At 39.5% G+C, this 18598-nt stretch overlaps 1 protein-coding gene across 2 annotated transcripts in view; it reads left to right on the top strand.

The window, feature by feature from the left end:
* LMLN (leishmanolysin like peptidase) overlaps positions 1-18598 on the top strand; it is a 73356-nt gene that overhangs the window by 28624 nt on the left and 26134 nt on the right. Inside the window, exons 11-12 of one of the 2 annotated variants that reach the window (XM_021692466.1) lie at positions 3524-3600; positions 18353-18463. In XM_021692466.1, the coding sequence (XP_021548141.1) occupies positions 3524-3600; positions 18353-18463 (188 nt within the window). The remainder of the gene's footprint in view (positions 1-3523; positions 3601-18352; positions 18464-18598) is intronic. The other variant, XM_021692467.1, reaches the window with a different exon arrangement.

Here is an 18598-nt window from a genome sequence, read left to right as displayed (position 1 = left end):
ATTTTTTCTTTTTCTTGTTCTTTTTTTCCTCTTAACAAGCAGTTTCATTAATAAGTTCAGGTCAATAGTGAACTAGAATGAATCTTAACCAACCTCCTTGGTTATTGTTTGTTTGTTAGTTAACTTCTTGCCTCTTTTTAAAACTACAATGTTTGATAGGCAGCGACTGAAATAAGTCCTCCTCTTTTCCACTCACTTCCCTTTCTTTTCCATAAGGTGGACCCTATGTAAACCTAAAAACATCGTGACTTAAAGTTCCTTTTCCCCTTAGCGCTCCAGATCCACTTTTAGATGTAATCACTATTTAAGTTCTTTGTATATCCTTCCAGAAATATTATATATATGTAGAGATACACATGCCAACACAGTTTGTTTTTTTAATGGATTCATATATTTGTGCAACTGTTTTCCACTTAATAATGTATCTTAGACATCTTGCCAAGCAGTACAGGGCTCCTGCTGTAATGCAATGTATGCTTTCCTAAAAAACCTCTTTCTTCAAAATTGAACACGAAAAATAACAAGACTTGAGGGCGCCTGGGTGGCTCAGTTGGTTAAGTGTCTGCCTTCTGCTCCGGTCATGATCCCAGGGTCCTGGGATCGAGCCCCGTGTTGAGCTCTCTGCTCAGCGGAGAGCCTGCTTCTCCCTCTCCCGCTCCCCCTGCTTGTGCTCTCTCTCTCTCTCTCTCTCTGTCAAATAAAAAAATATATAAAATATTTTTTAAAATAAGTAAAAATAACAAGACTCATGGAAAAAAACAAATAATATACCACTAAGAAAAGTAGTAGCTGAGAATAAAAGTACTAGCTCAGTTTTAAACATATCCCCAATAAAGAAGCTCCTATATTTACTATAATATTTCTTTACCTTAAACAACAACAAAAAGCAATGGTAGTTGGAAGGGAGACTATAAATTGAGTAATGGGGGCAAGAGTAAAATGTACAAAATTAGAGGGAGTCATGCAATAATCACTTCTAAAACAGAGCCTCTGGCCATATTGAAGCAAGTGGAAGAACATGGAGTGAATGGGCATCATGCACAGTACAGCATTCCTCTGTTGCTGTGTTTAGCTGTCCTAATGTACTTTATATTTAGCTGCTATTGCTCCATTGCACAGAATATGAAAATCCAAGGACAAGTTATTATGAACCAACATAATTTAACAGCTACATAGTATTATATGACTCTAACAATAGTCCTGTGTTAATGAACAGCTATGTTTTAAATTTTTTATTTTATTTTCTTTATTTTTATTTTATTTCTAAGATTTTATTTTTTTTTAATTTTTTTTTTTAAAGATTTTATTTATTTATTCATGAGAGACAGAGAGAGAGACAGAGGCAGAGGAAGAAGCAGGCTCCCCATGGAGCAGGGAGCCCGATGCGGGACTCGATCCCAGGACCCTGGGATCATGACCAGAGCCGAAGGCAGACGCTTAACCGACTGAGCCACCCAGGCATCCCTCTAAGATTTTATTTTTAAGTAATCTCTACCCCCAACATGGGGCTTAAAACTCTGAGATCAAGAGGCGCACACTCTACTGACTGAGCCAGCCAGGTGCCCCTAAATTTTTTATTTTAAAAATGTGATAGGGCACCTGGGTGGCTCGGTCAGTTAAACATCTGCCTTCAGCTCAGGTCATGATCTCAGGGTCCTGGGATTGAGTCCCACGTCGGACTCTCTGCTCAGTGGGGCGTCTGCTTCTCCTTCTCCTTCTGCCCCTCCCCCCTCTCGTGCTCTCTCTCAAATAAATAAATAAAATCATTAAAAAATAATAAAAATTAAAAATATTAAAATGTTGTGATGAGGAATTTATATCTGTGATCCCTTTCAGGAGTAGCATTCCAGTGGGTATTCTTAAGTTCAACTAAACAAGCATTCAAGCTCACAAGACCTAACAGGCCACATTGAAAAAAGATTCACTTGGAAGGATACAAGAAAGAATGTACAGCATGGCAGTATGGTAGAAGTCAGGCATTTCTCTTGTGCTCCACACAGCAGATTAGGGGCATCCATGCCTCTCCCCTATCCCACTCCAGGTCAAATACAGGAGCATAAGGCCGTAACAGAGGGCATAAGAACCAGCATGGCTTAGAAGTACTATGTTCCAAATAAGAACTAATATATGTTTTTTTTTTTAACAGTTCCATAGACATAACTTCCAGATCTCTGTAAGGGAATCCTCATAAGAGTCAGTGCACATGGGGAGGTTCCAAACTATGGCTTACAAAAGAGTAAAATTAATGCTTGTGCTGACTATTCTTATCCAGGTGACCACAAAGCAATAGTGATAGAAACTTATGGAAGACACATTATATTTGTTTCTCTCATGGGACTTTCAGTTTTTTAATTTTCCTTAAGCAGTTTTCCCAAGTGATTCCCATTAGATAACTGTAGATTAGTCACACACGAAAATTTATTTACTCTGCAGTAGAGACTTGAGAGTATTAATTTCATTAAGAGCTGCCTTTCTCTGAAATCAACTTTGTGTCCTTGAACTACCTTTTTTTTTTTTTTTTTTTAAGATTTTATTAGAGAGAGAGCACGAGCTGGGGTGGGGAGAGGGAGAAGCAGGCCCCCCACTGAGCTGGGAGCCCCACATGGGGCTTGATCCAAGGACCCCAGGATCATGACCTGAACTAAAGGCAGACCGACACCCAAGAGGCACCCAAGAGGCACCCAAGTGCCCCCTTGAACTCCTTTTTTAAATGATTTTAAAGTACTCGAGGTGACCATCCAGCATTTAGCATAAGGATTTGAAGAATAATCAGAGCTGTTGTAGGATTTTTAGGATATTAATTAAAACACTGAGTAGATAGTAGACCTTGATGACATTTTAGGTCCCTCATCTAACTTCTTTGATCCTATGATTCTGTGATACTTGTTTTGCATATTAATGTATATTTCTGTGACCATAAGATTGAAGGGTTATAAAAGCATTTTTGTTGTTGTTGTTGTTAATCAGGCAAATAACCATCCCTTCCAATATTTTATGGGCATCTGTCTCAACCACTCATTTACTTTTGTCTAGATAGCGTAAAATTTTTGCAGTATTTCTGTTTCCATATATTTATCTTCATTTTCATCAGAGTTCTAAATGCTGGTTGTCTGCCATTGTAGGAAATTGTTTTGTTTAAGGCAGAAAGCAGATCTTTCTTTAAGCTTCATTGTTGTCATTTTAAAGAAGGCTTATGTATTTCACTACTTTAAGTGAGTAAGTCAGCCTCTCACACTTGAGACGTTTTTTTTTAAAGATTTTATTTATTTATTTGAGAGAGAGAGAGCACAAGAGGGGGGAGCGGGAGAGGGAGAAGCAGACTCCCTGCTGAGCAGGGAGCCCAATGCGGGACTCAATCCCGGGACTCCAGGATCATGACCTGAGCCGAAGGCAGTTACTTAACCAACTGAGCCACCCAGGTGCCCACACTTGAGACATTTTACATATACATCAAAGTAATCACAGAAATTATTGGGAGTTTCAGGAGGCCTAGTCTTCTAATTTAAAATCTGTTGATTTTCAGAATGAAGCAATGACTGGCTCTCACACCCAGAACCGAGTCTTCTCTCGAATCACTCTGGCATTAATGGAAGATACTGGGTAAGATAGCTGTGAGAATATTATATGCATTGTTTATTAAAATGAAATGAGTATTAAGTTAATATTAAGATGAAATGAATATTAGCTTAAGAAAATATATTTTAGGGGCGCCTGGGTGGCTCAGTTGGTTAAGCGACTGCCTTCGGCTCAGGTCATGATCCTGGAGTCCTGGGATCGAGTCCCGCATCGGGCTCCCTGCTCAGCGGGGGGTCTGCTTCTCCCTCTGACCCTCCTCCCTCTCATGCTCTCTCTCATTCTCTCTCTCACAAATAAAAAAAATTAAAAAAAAAAGAAAATATATTTTACACTGAAGTAAAATATTTGAATTTTGTGCAGTTAACTATCTTTACCTATACCAACTCCATCATTCATTCAATAAATCTTTGAGACCCTGAGGTATAATAATGAATAGATCAAAATTTCAGGCATTGTAAGATTTATTTTCTTTTTTCTTTTTTTTTTTTTTTTAAAGATTTTATTTATTTATCTGAGAGAGAGAATGGGAGACAGAGAGCATGAGAGGGGGGAGGGTTAGAAGCAGACTCCCCGCTGAGCAGGGAGCCCGATGTGGGACTCGATCCCTGGACTCCAGGATCATGACCTGAGCTGAAGGCAGTTGCTTAACCAACTGAGCCACCCAGGCGCCCCGTAAGATTTATTTTCTAATAAATAGAGACCATGCTAATATAAAGGAAAGACTAATCTAAACAAGTTTTTAAAGTTGTAAATGAAATTGATGATGTGTAGATTCCTGGTTTTTAAAGCAGTAGAACTTTTGGTAAAGCAGTAGAGTACTGTTTTTAAATGACTCCAATGGGAGTCTTTTTCTGTGGGCTCCTGAGTTCTTTTGATGAAACTCACTAGTTTTTGATAGCTTCCTTCCATCCTTTTTGGATGTGCCAGGCTGATGGGCATACACCCTATCCTAGATCTGCACATCAGCCAATCTTCCAAGGATCACTGGTTGCATTTAGTGGAGACTAGATCCCATGCATGGAGCCCACCTAAAAATAAAACAAAACAAAACAAAAAACCACAACCTACTGTGTTCATTGCTACTAGGTTATCATTGCTTCTCATAGCTTTTAGTGGAGCAAGTTGGGAAATTCATATTTTTGAAAAGAAAGAAGAAAACACTGGGTTTCTTGTAGTACCATTATAACTCTTTCCCATTTACTTTTGGTCAAGCAATGGCCGGCAAAAGTGGTCCTGCTGCTCTGTTTAACAACCTATTTATAGCCCTTTTATAAACAATGCTAGTTTCTTTAAGATACCAATATGTTGGGCGCCTGGGTGGCTCAGTTGTTAAGCAGCTGCCTTCGGCTCAGGTCATGAGCCCAGTGTCCTGGGATCGAGTCCCACATCAGGCTCCCTGCTAGGTGGGAGGCCTGCTTCTCCCTCTCCCACTCCCCCTGCTTGTGTTCCTGCTCTCTCTATCTCTCTCTCTGTCAAATAAATAAATAAAATCTTAAAAAAAAAAAAAAGATACCAATATGTTACAGAAACACTGTGAGTGTGTGAGTCACTAGTGAAATCATGGCACTGGTGATTTTTATAGCATTTTTCCTTTTTCTGGGGCAACACAACAGTAACATGGCCAGATGTTTCTAAATATCTGGCAATATTTTAAAGTTGTAGACATGGAAATTAATTTTCATAAATCCATAAGACTTAGGTGTAGGTTAACTAAGTTGCTTCTCTCAGTAAAAAACATTATTATTTATCCATCCAGAAACCTGGGAATCATCCTTGACAACTCCCTCTTCCCATCTCTTACATCCAATCAATCAAAAGTCTTCCATGATTTTTAGCTCTTCTATCCCTGGAGTCTGTCTATTTTTTTGGTCACCACTGCTATTATCTTTTGCCTGGATTACTATAGTAGATTTTTCTTATCTGTCTCACTGCATTTTAAATGGTCCTTTCTATTGCCCAAAGGCTTTTCACAGTGTTCTTTAGAAGTTTTTGTTCGTATACCATCTTACACATAAGAAAGATACATATCATGGCCAAACTACACACATACATATATAATGGTTAAGAGCAAAGACATTGATAGGGGTACTAAGACCATTCTATGATGAAAGAATATTTTTTTCAACAAATGGTGCTGGGACAACTGGATATCCACATGCAAAAGAATAAACCCCTACTACATATGATATACAAAGATTACCTCAAAATGGATCAAAGACCTAAATATAAGACCAAAACTATAAAACTCTTAGAATCAAAGAGTCCAAGATAGCAGAGGAGTAAGAGACCTTAGTTTTGTTCCAGGAGTTCAGCTAGATAGCTATCAAATCATTCTGAACACCTGTGAACTCAGCTGGAGATCTAAGAAAAGAATTGCTGCAATTCTACAAATAGAAAAGTGACCACTTTCTGCAAGAATGACAAGACGGAAAAACTCACCCTAAAAAAGCTAACAAGAGGCAGTACTGACTGCCAGGGACCTAATCACTATGGACATAAGTAAGATGTTGAAACTAGAGTTCAGAATAACAATTATGAAGATACTAGATGGGCTTGAAAAAAGCATAGAAGACACTAGAGAATCCCTTTCTGGAGAAATAAAAGAAGTAAAATCCAATCAAGTCGAAATAAAAAAGGCTATTAATGAGATGCAATAAAAAAATGGAGTCTCTAACTAGGATAAATGAGGCAGAAGAGAGAATTAGTGATACAGAAGACAAAATGATGGAGAATAAAGAAGCTGAGAAAAAGAGAGATAAACAACTACTGGATTACAAGGCGAGAATTTGAGAGAGAAGTGATACCATAAAGCGAAACAATATTAAAATAATTGGGATCCCAGAAGAAGAGAAAAGGGGGGGTGCAGAAGGTATATTGGAGCAAATTATAGCTGAGAACTTCCCTAATCTGGGGAAGGAAACAGGCATTCAAGTCCAGGAGGCACAGAGAACTCCACTCAAAATCAGTAAAAATAGGTTAACATCTTGACATACAATAGTGAAACTTGCAGATCTCAGAGAAAAGGGAATATTCTGAAAGCAGCTCAAATTAAGAGGTCCGTAACCTACAAGGGTGGACACATTAGACTGGCAGCAGACCTAGCCACAGAGACCTGGAAGGCCAGAAAGGACTGCATGATATATTCAGGGTGCTATATGAGAAAAATATGCAATCAAGGATACTTTATTCAGCAAAGCTGTCGTTGAAAATGGAAGGAGAGGGCACCTGGGTGGCTCAGTTGGTTAAGCGACTGCCTTCGGCTCAGGTCATGATCCTGGAGTCCCTGGATCGAGTCCCGTATTGGGCTCCCTGCTCAGCGGGGGGTCTGCTTCTCCCTCTGACCCTCCCCCCTCTCATGTGCTCTCTCTCTCTCATTCTCTCTCTCAAATAAATAAATAAAATCTTTAAAAAAAAAAAAGAAAGAAAATGGAAGGAGAGATAAAAAGCTTCCAGGGCAAACAGAAACTAAAAGAATTTGTGATCACTAAGCCAGCCCTGCAAAAAATATTAAGGGGGATCCTTTAAGTGAGGAGAGAGCCGAAAAGTAACATAGACCAGAAAGAAACAGAGAAAATATACAGAAACAGTGACTTTACAGGTAATACAGTGACATTAAATTTGTATCTTTCAGTAGTTACTCTGAATGTAAATGGGCTAAATGCCCCCAATCAAAAGACACAGGATATCAGATTGAATAAAAAAGCAAGACCCATCAGTATAATGTCTGTAGGAGGCTCTTTTTAAACCCAAAGACACGTCCAGATTGAAAGTGAGGGGGATGGAAAACCATTTATCATGCTAATGGACATCAAAAGAAAGCTGGGATAGCAATCCTTATATCAGACAAATTAGATTTTAAACCAAAGACTGTAATAAGAGAGGAAGGACACTATTATCATAATTGAAGGGTCTGTCCAACAAGAAGTTCTAACAATTATAAATATTTATGCCCCTAACATGGGAGGAGCTAATTATAGAAACCAATTAATAACAAAATTAAAGAAACACATTGAAAGTAATATAATAATAGTAGGGGACTTCAACACCCCACTCACTGCAATGGACAGATCATCTAAGCAGAAGGTCAACAAGGAAATAAGGGCTTTGAATAACATACTGGACCAGATGGACTTCACAGATATATTCAGAGCATTCCATCCTAAAGCAACAGAATATACATTCTTCTTGAGTGCACATGGAACATTCTCCAGAATAGATCACATTCTGGGTCACAAATCAAGTCTTAGCCTGTACCAAAAGATTGGGATCATTCCCTGCATATTTTCAGACCACATTGTTTTGAAACTTGAACTCAATCACAAGAGGAAATTTGGAAAGAACTCAAATACATGGGAGGCTAAAGAGCATCCTACTCAAGAATGAATGGTTCACAAAGAACAAATAATCCAATCAAGAAATGGGCAGAAGACATGAACAGACGTTTCTTGAAAGAAGACATACAAATGAAAAAATTTAAAAAAAGAAGAAGAAGACATACAAATGGCCAACAGGCACATGAAACAGTGTTCAATATCACTCAGCATAAGGAAAATACAAATCAAAACCACAATGAGATACCACCTCACACCAGTCAGAATGGCTAAAATTAACAAGTCAGGAAACGACAGATGTTGGCAAGGATGCAGAGAAAAGGGAACCCTCTAACACTGTTGGTGGGAATGCAAGCTGGTGCAGCCACTCTGGAACTCAGTATGCAGGTTCCTCAAAAAAGTTGAAAATAGAGCTACCCTATGACCCAGCAATTGCACTACTAGGTATTTACCCCAAAGATACAAATGTAGTGACCTGAAGGGGCACCTGCACCCCAATGTTTATAGCAGCAATGTCCACAATAGCCAAACTATGGGAAGAGCCCAGATGTCCATCATCGGATGAATGGGTAAAGAACATGTGGTGTATATATACAATGGAATACTACTCAGCCATCAAAAAATGAAATCTTGCCATTTGCAATGACATGGATAGAACTAGAGGGTATTATGCTAAGGAAAATAAGTCAATCTGAGAAAGACAATTATCATATGATCTCACTGATATGTGGAATTTAAGAAACAAAACAAAGGATCAAAGGGGAAGAGAGGAAGAAATAAAACAAGATGAAATCAGAGAGGGAGACAAACCATAAGAGACTCTTAATCATAGGAAACAAACTGAGGGTTGCTGGAAGGGAGGGGGGTGGGGGGATGGGGCAACTGGGTGATGGACATTAAGGAGGGTATATGATGTAATGAGCACTGGGTATTATATAAGACTAATGAATCACTGAACACTACCTCTGAAACTAATAATACACTATATGTTAATTAATTGAATTTAAATTTAAAATCTCTTAGAATCCTAGGTGTTAATCTTCATGATATTGGGGTAAGCAGTGATTTTTTTTTTAAGATTTTATTTATTTATTTGAGAGAGAGAGAGCTCAAGCAGAGGGAGCGGCAAAGGGAGGAGAAGCAGATTCCCCACTGAGTAGGGAGCCCGATGTGAGACTCGATCCCAGGACGCTGGGATCATGACCTGAGCCAAAGGCAGACACTTAACCTATTGAGCCACCCAGGTGCCCCAGCAGTGATTCTTTTTAAAAGATTTTATTTATTTATTTGAGAGAGAGAGAGCACACGCAAGGGATGGGGAGAGGCAGAGGGAGAGGGACCAGGAGACTCCCTGCTGAGCTCCCTGACACAGGGCTCAATACCAGGACTCTGAGATCATGACCTGAGCCAAAGGCACTTAACCGACTGAGTTACAAAGGTGCCCCAGCAGTGATTTCTTAAATATGATAATGAAAGCATAAGCAACCAAAGAAATATTAGATAGATTAGACTTCATCAAAATTAAAAGCTTTTGTGCTTCAAAGGTTACTATCAAGAAAGTGATGGGCTCCCTGCTTGGCAGGAAGCCTGCTTCTCCCTCTCCCACTCCCCCTGCTTATGTTCCCTCTCTCGCTGTGTCTCTGTCAAATAAATAAATAAAATCTTTAAAAAAAAAAAAGTGAAAAGACTACTCACAAAATGTGAGAAAATATTTGCAAATCATCTATCTGATAAACATCTAGTACCCAGAAAATATAAAGAATTCTTATAACTCAACAATAAAAAGGCAACCTGATTTAAAAATAGGTGAAGGATTTGAAAAGATATTTCTCCAAAGAAGATACAGAAAAATGGCTAGTAAGCACATGAAATGATTCTCAGCATCATTAGTCCTTAGGGAAATGCAAATCAAAATTACAATGAGATACTATTTTCACACCCACTAGGATGGCTGTAATAAAAAAGACAGTTGCATATACTGATGAGGATGTGGGAAAATTGGAACTCATATACCGCTAGGGGGAATGTAAAATGATCCAGCCACTTTGGAAAACAGATTGGTAGTTCCTCAAAAAGTTAAGCAGATTTACCATATGATCTAGCAAGTTTACTCCCAGTTGTCTATCTAAAAGAATTGAAGGGGCGCCTGGGTGGCTCAGTCGTTAAGCATCTGCCTTCGGCTCAGGTCATGGTCCCAGGGTCCTGGGATCGAGCCCCATGTCGGGCTCCCTGCTCCGCGGGAAGCCTGCTTCTCCCTCTCCCATTCCCCCTGCTTGTGTTCCCTCTCTCGCTGTGTCTCTCTCTGTCAAATAAATAAATAAAATCTTTTAAATAAAAAAATAATAATAAAAAAAAATAAAAGAATTGAAAACATGTCCACACAAAAACCTATACATGAATATTCACAGCAACTTTACTCACCGCCCAAATGTTCATCAGCTGATGAATGGATAAACAAAATGTGGTATATACATACAAAGGAATATTATTCAGCCACAAAAAGGAATGAAGTCAAGAGAATGAAGAGACATGCTACAGACAGGGAGAATATATTTGTAAAAGGCACATCTGATAAAGGACTATTACCCAAATATATATTAAAAAAAAATCTTAAAACTCAAGGGACACCTGGGTGGCTCTGTAGGTTGAGCGTCTGCCTTCAGCTTAGATCATGATCCCAGAGTCCTGGGATTGAGTCCCACATCCAGCTCCTTGCTCAGCGGGGAGCCTGCTTCTCCCTCTGCCTGCATTCTCCCTGCTTGTGCACCCTCTCTCTCTCTCTCTCTCTCTGACAAATAAATAAATAAAGTCTTTTTTAAAACAAAAGTCTTAAAACTCAACAATAAGAAAATGAACAACCCAATTAAACATTAGCAAAGATCTGTACAGACCCTTCACCGAAAAAGGTATATAGATAAGCATATGAAAAGATGCTCCAGGGCACCTGGGTGGCTCAGTGGGTTAAGCGACTGCCTTCGGCTCAGGTCATGATCCCAGGGTCCTGGGATCGAGTCCCACATCGGGCTCCCTGCTCAGCAGGGAGCCTGCTTCTCCCTCTCCCTCTGCCTGCCGCTCCCCCTGCTTGTGCTCTCTCTCTCTGACAAATAAATAAAATCTTCAAAAAAAAAAAAAAAGAAAGAAAAGATGCTCCATGTTTTATTTAATGACAAAAACATTTTGTCAGTAATTTTAACATCATTACAAAAAGAGTTTATAGGGCACCTGGGTGGCTCAATTGGTTAAGCGTCTGTTTTTGCCTCAGGTTATGATTCCACAGTCCTGGGATTGAGTCCTGCATTAGGCTCTTTGCTCAGTAGGGGTCGGGGCGGGGGGGGGGGGGGGGGGGGTTTCCCCCCTTCTTTCTGCTGCTCTCTCTGGTTGTACTCTCTCTCCCTCTCTCTGTCAAATAAGTAAATAAATAAAATCTTAAAAAAAAAGCTTGTGACTACTCTAAGTTTTTGATGTTTACTAGATTTTGATTTCCTTAATAAACCATTTCTTTTCATCTTCTTATTTAGAAAGAAAGAAAAAAGGAAAGGAAGGGAGGAAGGAATAAAAGGGGGAGAGGAAAGAGGAAGGAAGGAAAAAAGAAAGAAGTATCAGCAACAGAAAGACATTCTTCCCACTTCTTGGATTTCAAAACTACAATTTGGAGTGATAGCAACTGTAGGAAGGAAATAGACTATGTGTGAACTCTTAAGTTGAAAATTTAATGTGGTTTGGATGTGTGCATTAATCCATTTTTAGAAAAAAACACTACCCATTAATTATGGCCAAACCATGAGTTAGCTGTATTGTACTTAAGAACAGTACTTTGTGAACATGAGTGCTAATAAGAGTTCTATCCTAGGATGCTGTCTGGTGCAACAAAAAAGTAGATTAGATGCTATTAAGAAGGCACCTAATAATATATCATGGAAGATGGCAACCGTATTAAAGAAAAAGCAGGGGGAAAAATGTCATCAGGGAAATGCAAATTAAAGTAACAATGAGATACTACTACACACCCATTAGAATGGCCAAATTCTAGAACACAGACAACACCAAATGCTGCTAAAGATGTGGAGCAACAGGAACTCTCATTCATTGTTGGTGAGAATGCAAAATGGTACAGCCACTTTGGAAGACAGTTTAGTATCTCTCTTTTTTTTTTAATTTATTTATTTATTTTAGAGAGATAGCATGAGCAGGAGGGGCAAAGGGAAAGGGAGAGAGAATCTGAAGCAGACTCCACGTTGAGCGCAGAACCTGACATGGGGCTTGATCTCACGACCCTGCGATCACGAGTAATGATTAGTGATTACTAATGGGGACATAGTTTTTTGAGGGCTGATGAAAATGTGCTGAAATTAGATATAGGTATGCCTTAGAGAAATATCAGGTTTGGCTCCAGACCACTGGACTAAAGCAAATCAAATGAATTTTTTTTTATTTCCCAGTGCATATAAAAGTTATCATTATACTATATTGTCGTCTGTTTTTTTTTTTTTTTAAAGATTTTATTTATTTTTTAGAGAGCGAGCGAGAGAGAAACAGCATGAGAGGGGGAGAGGGTCAGAGGGAGAAGCAGGCTCCCCGCTGAGCCGGGAGCCCTATGTGGGACTCGATCCCAGGACCCTGGGATCATGACCTGAACCGAAGGCAGACGCTTAACCATCTGAGCCACCCAGGCGCCCTATATTGTAGTCTGTTAAGTGTGCAATAGCATTATGTCTAAAAAAACAATGTATATACCTTTTTTTTTTTTAAGTAATCTCTACACCCAGTGTGGGGCTTGAACTCATGACCCTGAGATAAAGAGTAGTGTGCTATACTGAGTGAACCAGCCAGGCACCCCACAATGTACATACCATAATTTAAAAACATGGGTTTTCTGGGTGGCTCGGTTGGTTAAGCATCTGACTCTTGGTTTAGGCTCAGGTCATCATCTTTGGGTGGTGGGATCGAGTTCCACTCAGGCTCCATGCTCAGCGCAGAGTCAGCTTTGGATTCTCTCTCCCTCTTCCTCTGCTTCTCCCCCCGCTCATGCTACTCTCTCTCAAAATTAAAAAAATAAATAAATAAAATAATTAAGATAAAATAAATCAAATCTTTAAAAATACTTTATTACTTGGGGCGCCTGGCTGGTTCAGTCAGTAGAGCATGAGACACTTGATCTCTGGGTTTTAAGTTCGAGCCCCACCTTGGATGTAAAGATTACTAAAAATCTTTAAAAAAAAAATACTTTATTGCTCAAAAATGCTAACTATCAACTGAACTTTCTGCAAGTCATAACCTTTTTCCTGGTGGAGGGTCTTGCCCTGATGTTGATTGCTGCTGGCTGATGAGGGTGGTGGGTGGTAAAGGTTGGGGTGGTTGTTATAATTTCTTAAAAGAAGACAATGAAGTTTGTCACACTATTTGACTCTTCCTTTAATGAATGACTTCTCTGTAGCGTGCAATGCTGTTTGGTAGCATTTTACCCACAGTAGGTTTTTTTTTTCAGAATTGGAACCAATCCTCTCAAACCCTGCCACTGCTTCATCAACTAAGTTTATGTCATACTCTAAATCCTTTATTGTCCTTTCAACAGTCTTCACAGCATCTGTACCAGGAGTAGTTTCCACCTCAATAAACTGCTTTCTGTCTTCATCCATAAGAAGCAACTCCTCATCCATTCAAGTTTTATCAGGAGATTGCAGCAATTCAGTCACATCTTCACGCTCCACTTCTAATTCTAGTTCTCTTGCTGTTTCCCCCATATCTGTACTTACTTCCTCCCCTGCAGTCTTGGACCCTCAAAGTCATCCATGAGGGTTGGAATCAATGTCTACCAGACTCCTGCTGATGTTGCTATTTTGACCTCTTCCCATGAATCACAAATGTTCTTAATGGCATCTAGAATGGTGAATCCTTTCCAGAAGGTTTTCAACTTCCTTTGCCAGGATCCATCTGAGGAATCGCTGTCTATGGCTACTATAGCCTATCCGATGTATTTCTTAAGTAATAAGACTCAAAAGTCAATTACTCCTTGATCTGTGGGCTGCAGAATGGATGCTATGTTAGGCATGAAAGCAACATTAACCTTGTTGTCCATATCCATCAGAGCTCTTGGGTGACCAGGTGCATTGACAATGAGCAGTAATATTTTGAAAGTAATCTTTTTCTTTTTTTTTTTTTTAAGGTAGGCTCCATGCCCAGCATGGGGCTTGAACTCACGACCCTGAGATTAAGAGTCATGTGCTCTACCAACTGAGCCAGCCAGGCACACCAGGAATCTTTTTTTTTTTTCTTTCTGTGCAGTCTCACCAGTGGGCTTATAATACTCAGTAAACCATATTGCAAACAGATGTGCTGTCATCCAGGCTTTGTTGTTCCATTTACAGAACAAAGGCAGAGTAGATTTGGTGTAATTCTTAAGGGCCCTAGGACTTTCAGAATGGTAAATGAGCACTGGCTTCAACTTCAAGTCACCAGCTGCATTAGCCCCTAACAAGAGAGTTGGCCTGCCTTTGGAAGCCTTTGGAAGATTTGAAGCCAGGTATTGACTTCTCTCTAGCTATGAATGTCCTCAGTGGCATCTTCCAACAGAAGCTTCATGTACATTGCAAATCTGTTGTTTAGTGTAGCCACTTCCACTGTTTACCTGAGCTAGATCTTCTGGAGAACTTGCTGCAGCTAATACAACAGCACCTGCTGCTTCCCCTTACACTTGTACGTTATGGAGACGTCTTCTTTCCCTAAACCTCATGAACCAACCTCTGCTAGCTTCTGACTTTTCTTCTGCAGCTTCCTCACTTCTCTTGGCCTTCACAGAATTGAAGAGAGTTAAGGCCTTGCTCTGGATTAGGCTTTGGCTTAAGAGAATGTTGTGGTTAATTTGATCTATCCAGACCACTCAGACTTTCTTCATTATCAGCAATAAGGCTGTTTCACTTTCTTTATTATTCATGTGTTCACTGTAATACCACTTTTCATTTCCTTCAGAAACTTTTCCTTTGCATTTACAACTTGGCTAACTGGTGCAAGAGGCCTAGCTTTTGGCCTGTCTCAGCTTTTGACATGCCTTCCTCATTAAGCTAAATCATTTCTAGTTTTTGATTTAGTGAGAGACATGTGACTCTTCCTTTCACTTGAACACTTAAAGTCCACCATAGGGTTTTTGTTTTGTTTTGTTTTTAAGATTTAGTTACTTATTTGAGAGAGAGAAGAGCATGAGTGGGGGGAGGAGCAGAGGGAGAGGAGGAAGCAGACTCTGCGCTGAGTCCAGAGTCTGACACGGGGCTTGATCCCAGGATCCTGGGATCATGACCTGAGCCAAAATCAAGTCGGACGCGTAACCAACTGAGCTACCCAGGTACCCCCACTGTAGGGTATTAATTGGCCTAATTTCAATATTGTTGTGTCTCATGTAATAGGGGAGGCCTGAGGAAAGAGAGAGACAGGGAATAGTCAGTGGAGCAGAATACACAAAACATTTATTGTTGTTGTATAGGTGTGGTTCCTGGTGCCCAAAACAATTATAATAGTAACATGAAAGATCACTGATCACAGATCACTGTTTCAAATATAATAATGATGAAAAAGTTCAAAATATTGTGAAAATTACCAACGTGTGATACAAAGACAGAAAGTTAGCAAATGCTGTTGGGAAAAATGGTGCCAGTAGACTTGCTCGACACAGGGTTGCCACGAACCTTCAATTTGTAACCCAAAAAAGGCAGTATCTGCAAAGTGTAGTAAAGTGGAATGCAAGAAAATGAGATACGCCTGTAGTAGTAATGGTTGTACAAGCCTGTGAATATACTAAAACCATTGAATTGTACACATTATAAGGGTGAATTTTATAGGATATAAACTGTATCTCCATTTTTTTATAAAGCACACTGACACTGAAGCCAGAACCCTAGATTTAAATCCCGTCTTTGCTACTTACTTGCTGTATCTTTCCCTGAGTTCTCTCATCTGTAAAGTAAGGGTAAAATGTGATACCTACCTCATAGAGTTTTGTGAGCCTTTAATGAGTTAATACGTGTAAAGTCCTTAGTAAAGTGTTTGGCACGTGTAGGTGCCAACTCAGGTATTAGCTCTTGTATACGAAACTGAACCAAAGTTCATAGAAATATATTTACCCTACTACCAACAATGCAGTCCTTTTTTTTTTTCTACTTTATTGATTTTAAAAGAAAGAGAAATAAATGTTAAAATACAGTAAATTGATTTCACAACCCTCTAATGCCACTAAGAAAACTGTTTCCAGTGCTTTCCCTGCTCCCTCAGCCAACTCCTGCTCATCCTTTGGGTTTAGCTTAAAGTTGCTTCCTCAAACAAATCTTCCCTAATTCCCCAGACTAACTTAGATTTTCCTATTACTGTGCTGCTATTAGCACCTTATACTTAACCTCTGTAGCACTCATCCCAGTTGTAATTTTTTTTTAAACATCTGTCTTCCCCACTAGATTATAATCTTCATGAGGGAAGGAACTGTGTCTGTTTATTCACTGGTGTAGCCTTATCATTAAACAAAGTGCCTACCAAATAAGAAGTGCTTAATAACTATTGACTTGTAGCATAGGAAGAGCTGCAAAGAAGGTATTGGGACGGTTTCAAGAAATGTAGCTGGAGTGCCTAGCTGGTGACTGAGTGACATAGCGCTGATACTATGCTCTGCACTCAACCTAGTCTAGATACGGTCATTCCCAAGGGAATCTTATTACTTTACATTTCATCCATAGGAAGAAGGACTGTCTAACCTAGGCACTGCTGAAATGACTGCTGATGTGCAATACTGAGGGCATCTGTTACTATCTGGGCAAGTTGACCTGCTGTGATAACTGTGTTAGCTGATTAACATAAGTCACATTATAGCTGCAGAGGTTGCTGGCATTTTGGTTATGGGAGTGCTGAGATTCATGTCTTCAGTTTCTGTCTCAGAGAGTTCTGTCCTTTAAAAAAAAAAAAAAGGAGAAGGTTTTGGGGTGCGCCTGGGTGGCTCAGTTAGTTAAACGTCCGTCTTTGGCTCAGGTCATGATCCCAGGGTCCTGGGATGGAGCCCTGCGTCGGACTCCCTGCTCAGGGAGCGTCTGCCTCTCCTTCTCCTTCTCCCCCTGCTCCTGTTCTCTCTCTCTGAAATAAATAAATAAATAAAATCTTAAAAAAAAAATAAAAATTAAAAAAGGTTTTGAAGATGCTGGATCATATTTCTATTTGTGTTTGATTTTGTGGGAGGGTGGCTGGAATGGAGGAAATAATTTTCATCATTCCCTCGGCCTTTGAGCCTATGTTTTTATTTTACTGTTTTGGTAATGCTAAAGGGATAAGATACAATACAAAAAGGTTAGAAACTGGGGCGCCTGGGTGGCTCAGTCAGTTAAGCATCGACTCTTGGTTTCAAGTAGGTCATGATTTCAGGGGCATGAGATTGAGCCCCAGGTCGGGCTCACACCAAGTCCACTTGAGATTCTGCGCCCCCCCCCACTCCAACCCCTGGCGTGCATGTGTGCAGTCACTCGCTCTCTCTCAAATACATAAATAAGTAAATAAAATATTTTTTAAAAGGTAAGAAACTATTTTTTATAATTTTATAATTTTTATAAACTAATCTTGTTATTAAGAAGAAAGAAGAAAGGGGCGCCTGCCTCAGTGGGTTAAACGTCTGCCTTCAGCTTAGGTCATGATCCCAGGGTCCTGGGATTGAGTGCTGCATCCGGCACCCTACTCAGTGGGGAGCCTTCTTCTCCCTTTCCCTCTGCCACTCCCCATGCTTGTGTTCTCTTGCTCTCAAATAAATAAATAAGTAAAATCTTAAAAAAAAAAAAAAAAGGGAAGAAGAAAAACTAATAAAAGTAGGCTCCTAGGCTTTGATTAAATTTGCCAGGAAACCAAATAAATGTTTTTGGTTTTTTTTTTCTGAAATTAGAACATCTTTAAAGTATTAGACATAGTATTCATATGTCTTATTATAATAGTGTAATTTTTAGTCACAAGCAGAACCTGTATTGATGGAATATCACAAATTCAAGGCCAGAGAAGCAAGAAACTAGGGCCAACTGAATCAGATTAGGTAACATTTATCCAACTAGTAATTCCACTATTTCTTCCTCAGTTTACTACCTTGTCTTTTTCTCTCATTCTCTTTTTGTTTCTTTGGCCCTTAATCCCTTTGTCTCACACCTTAACCACTTTCTACTCTGTGACTTCTGTCATCTTTGAAAATTACAGTGCCAACATATTTTGGTTTTGATATTTTTTTTTTTTTCAAATATGAAAGTACCCTCACCATAAGACAAGTTTCCCAGTCCTTGCTACGGTGATTATGTGCAGCAGTTCCCGTGTACGAGGGCTTTGCTTGTAAATGCTCCTCTATCTTGAGGTCCTAGTTTGCTCATTGTTGAGATTGTAATTGGTATGCTGGAATTGTTTTTAAAATGACAGTAATAAGTGCTTTATTTGAATTATTTCCACAGCTGGTATAAGGCTAATTATAGTATGGCCGAGAAGTTAGACTGGGGCCGAGGAATGGGCTGTGACTTCGTCAGGAAGAGCTGTAAATTCTGGATTGACCAGCAGAAACAAAAGTAAGAACACATTTCCTCATTATATCTTTGATAACACAGTTGATTTCTGCTATTGTTCTTTATTCCTGAACCTAAAACATCACTATTTTGAAAATATGGTCTAAACAGTTCAATTTCAAAATGTACAGTAATGTA

This window comes from Neomonachus schauinslandi, chromosome 1 (assembly GCF_002201575.2).
Source record: "Neomonachus schauinslandi chromosome 1, ASM220157v2, whole genome shotgun sequence".
NCBI lineage: Eukaryota > Metazoa > Chordata > Mammalia > Carnivora > Phocidae > Neomonachus > Neomonachus schauinslandi.
The sequence above is the reverse complement of the archived record's forward strand: the minus strand, read 5'-3'. Positions and strand labels throughout refer to the sequence as shown.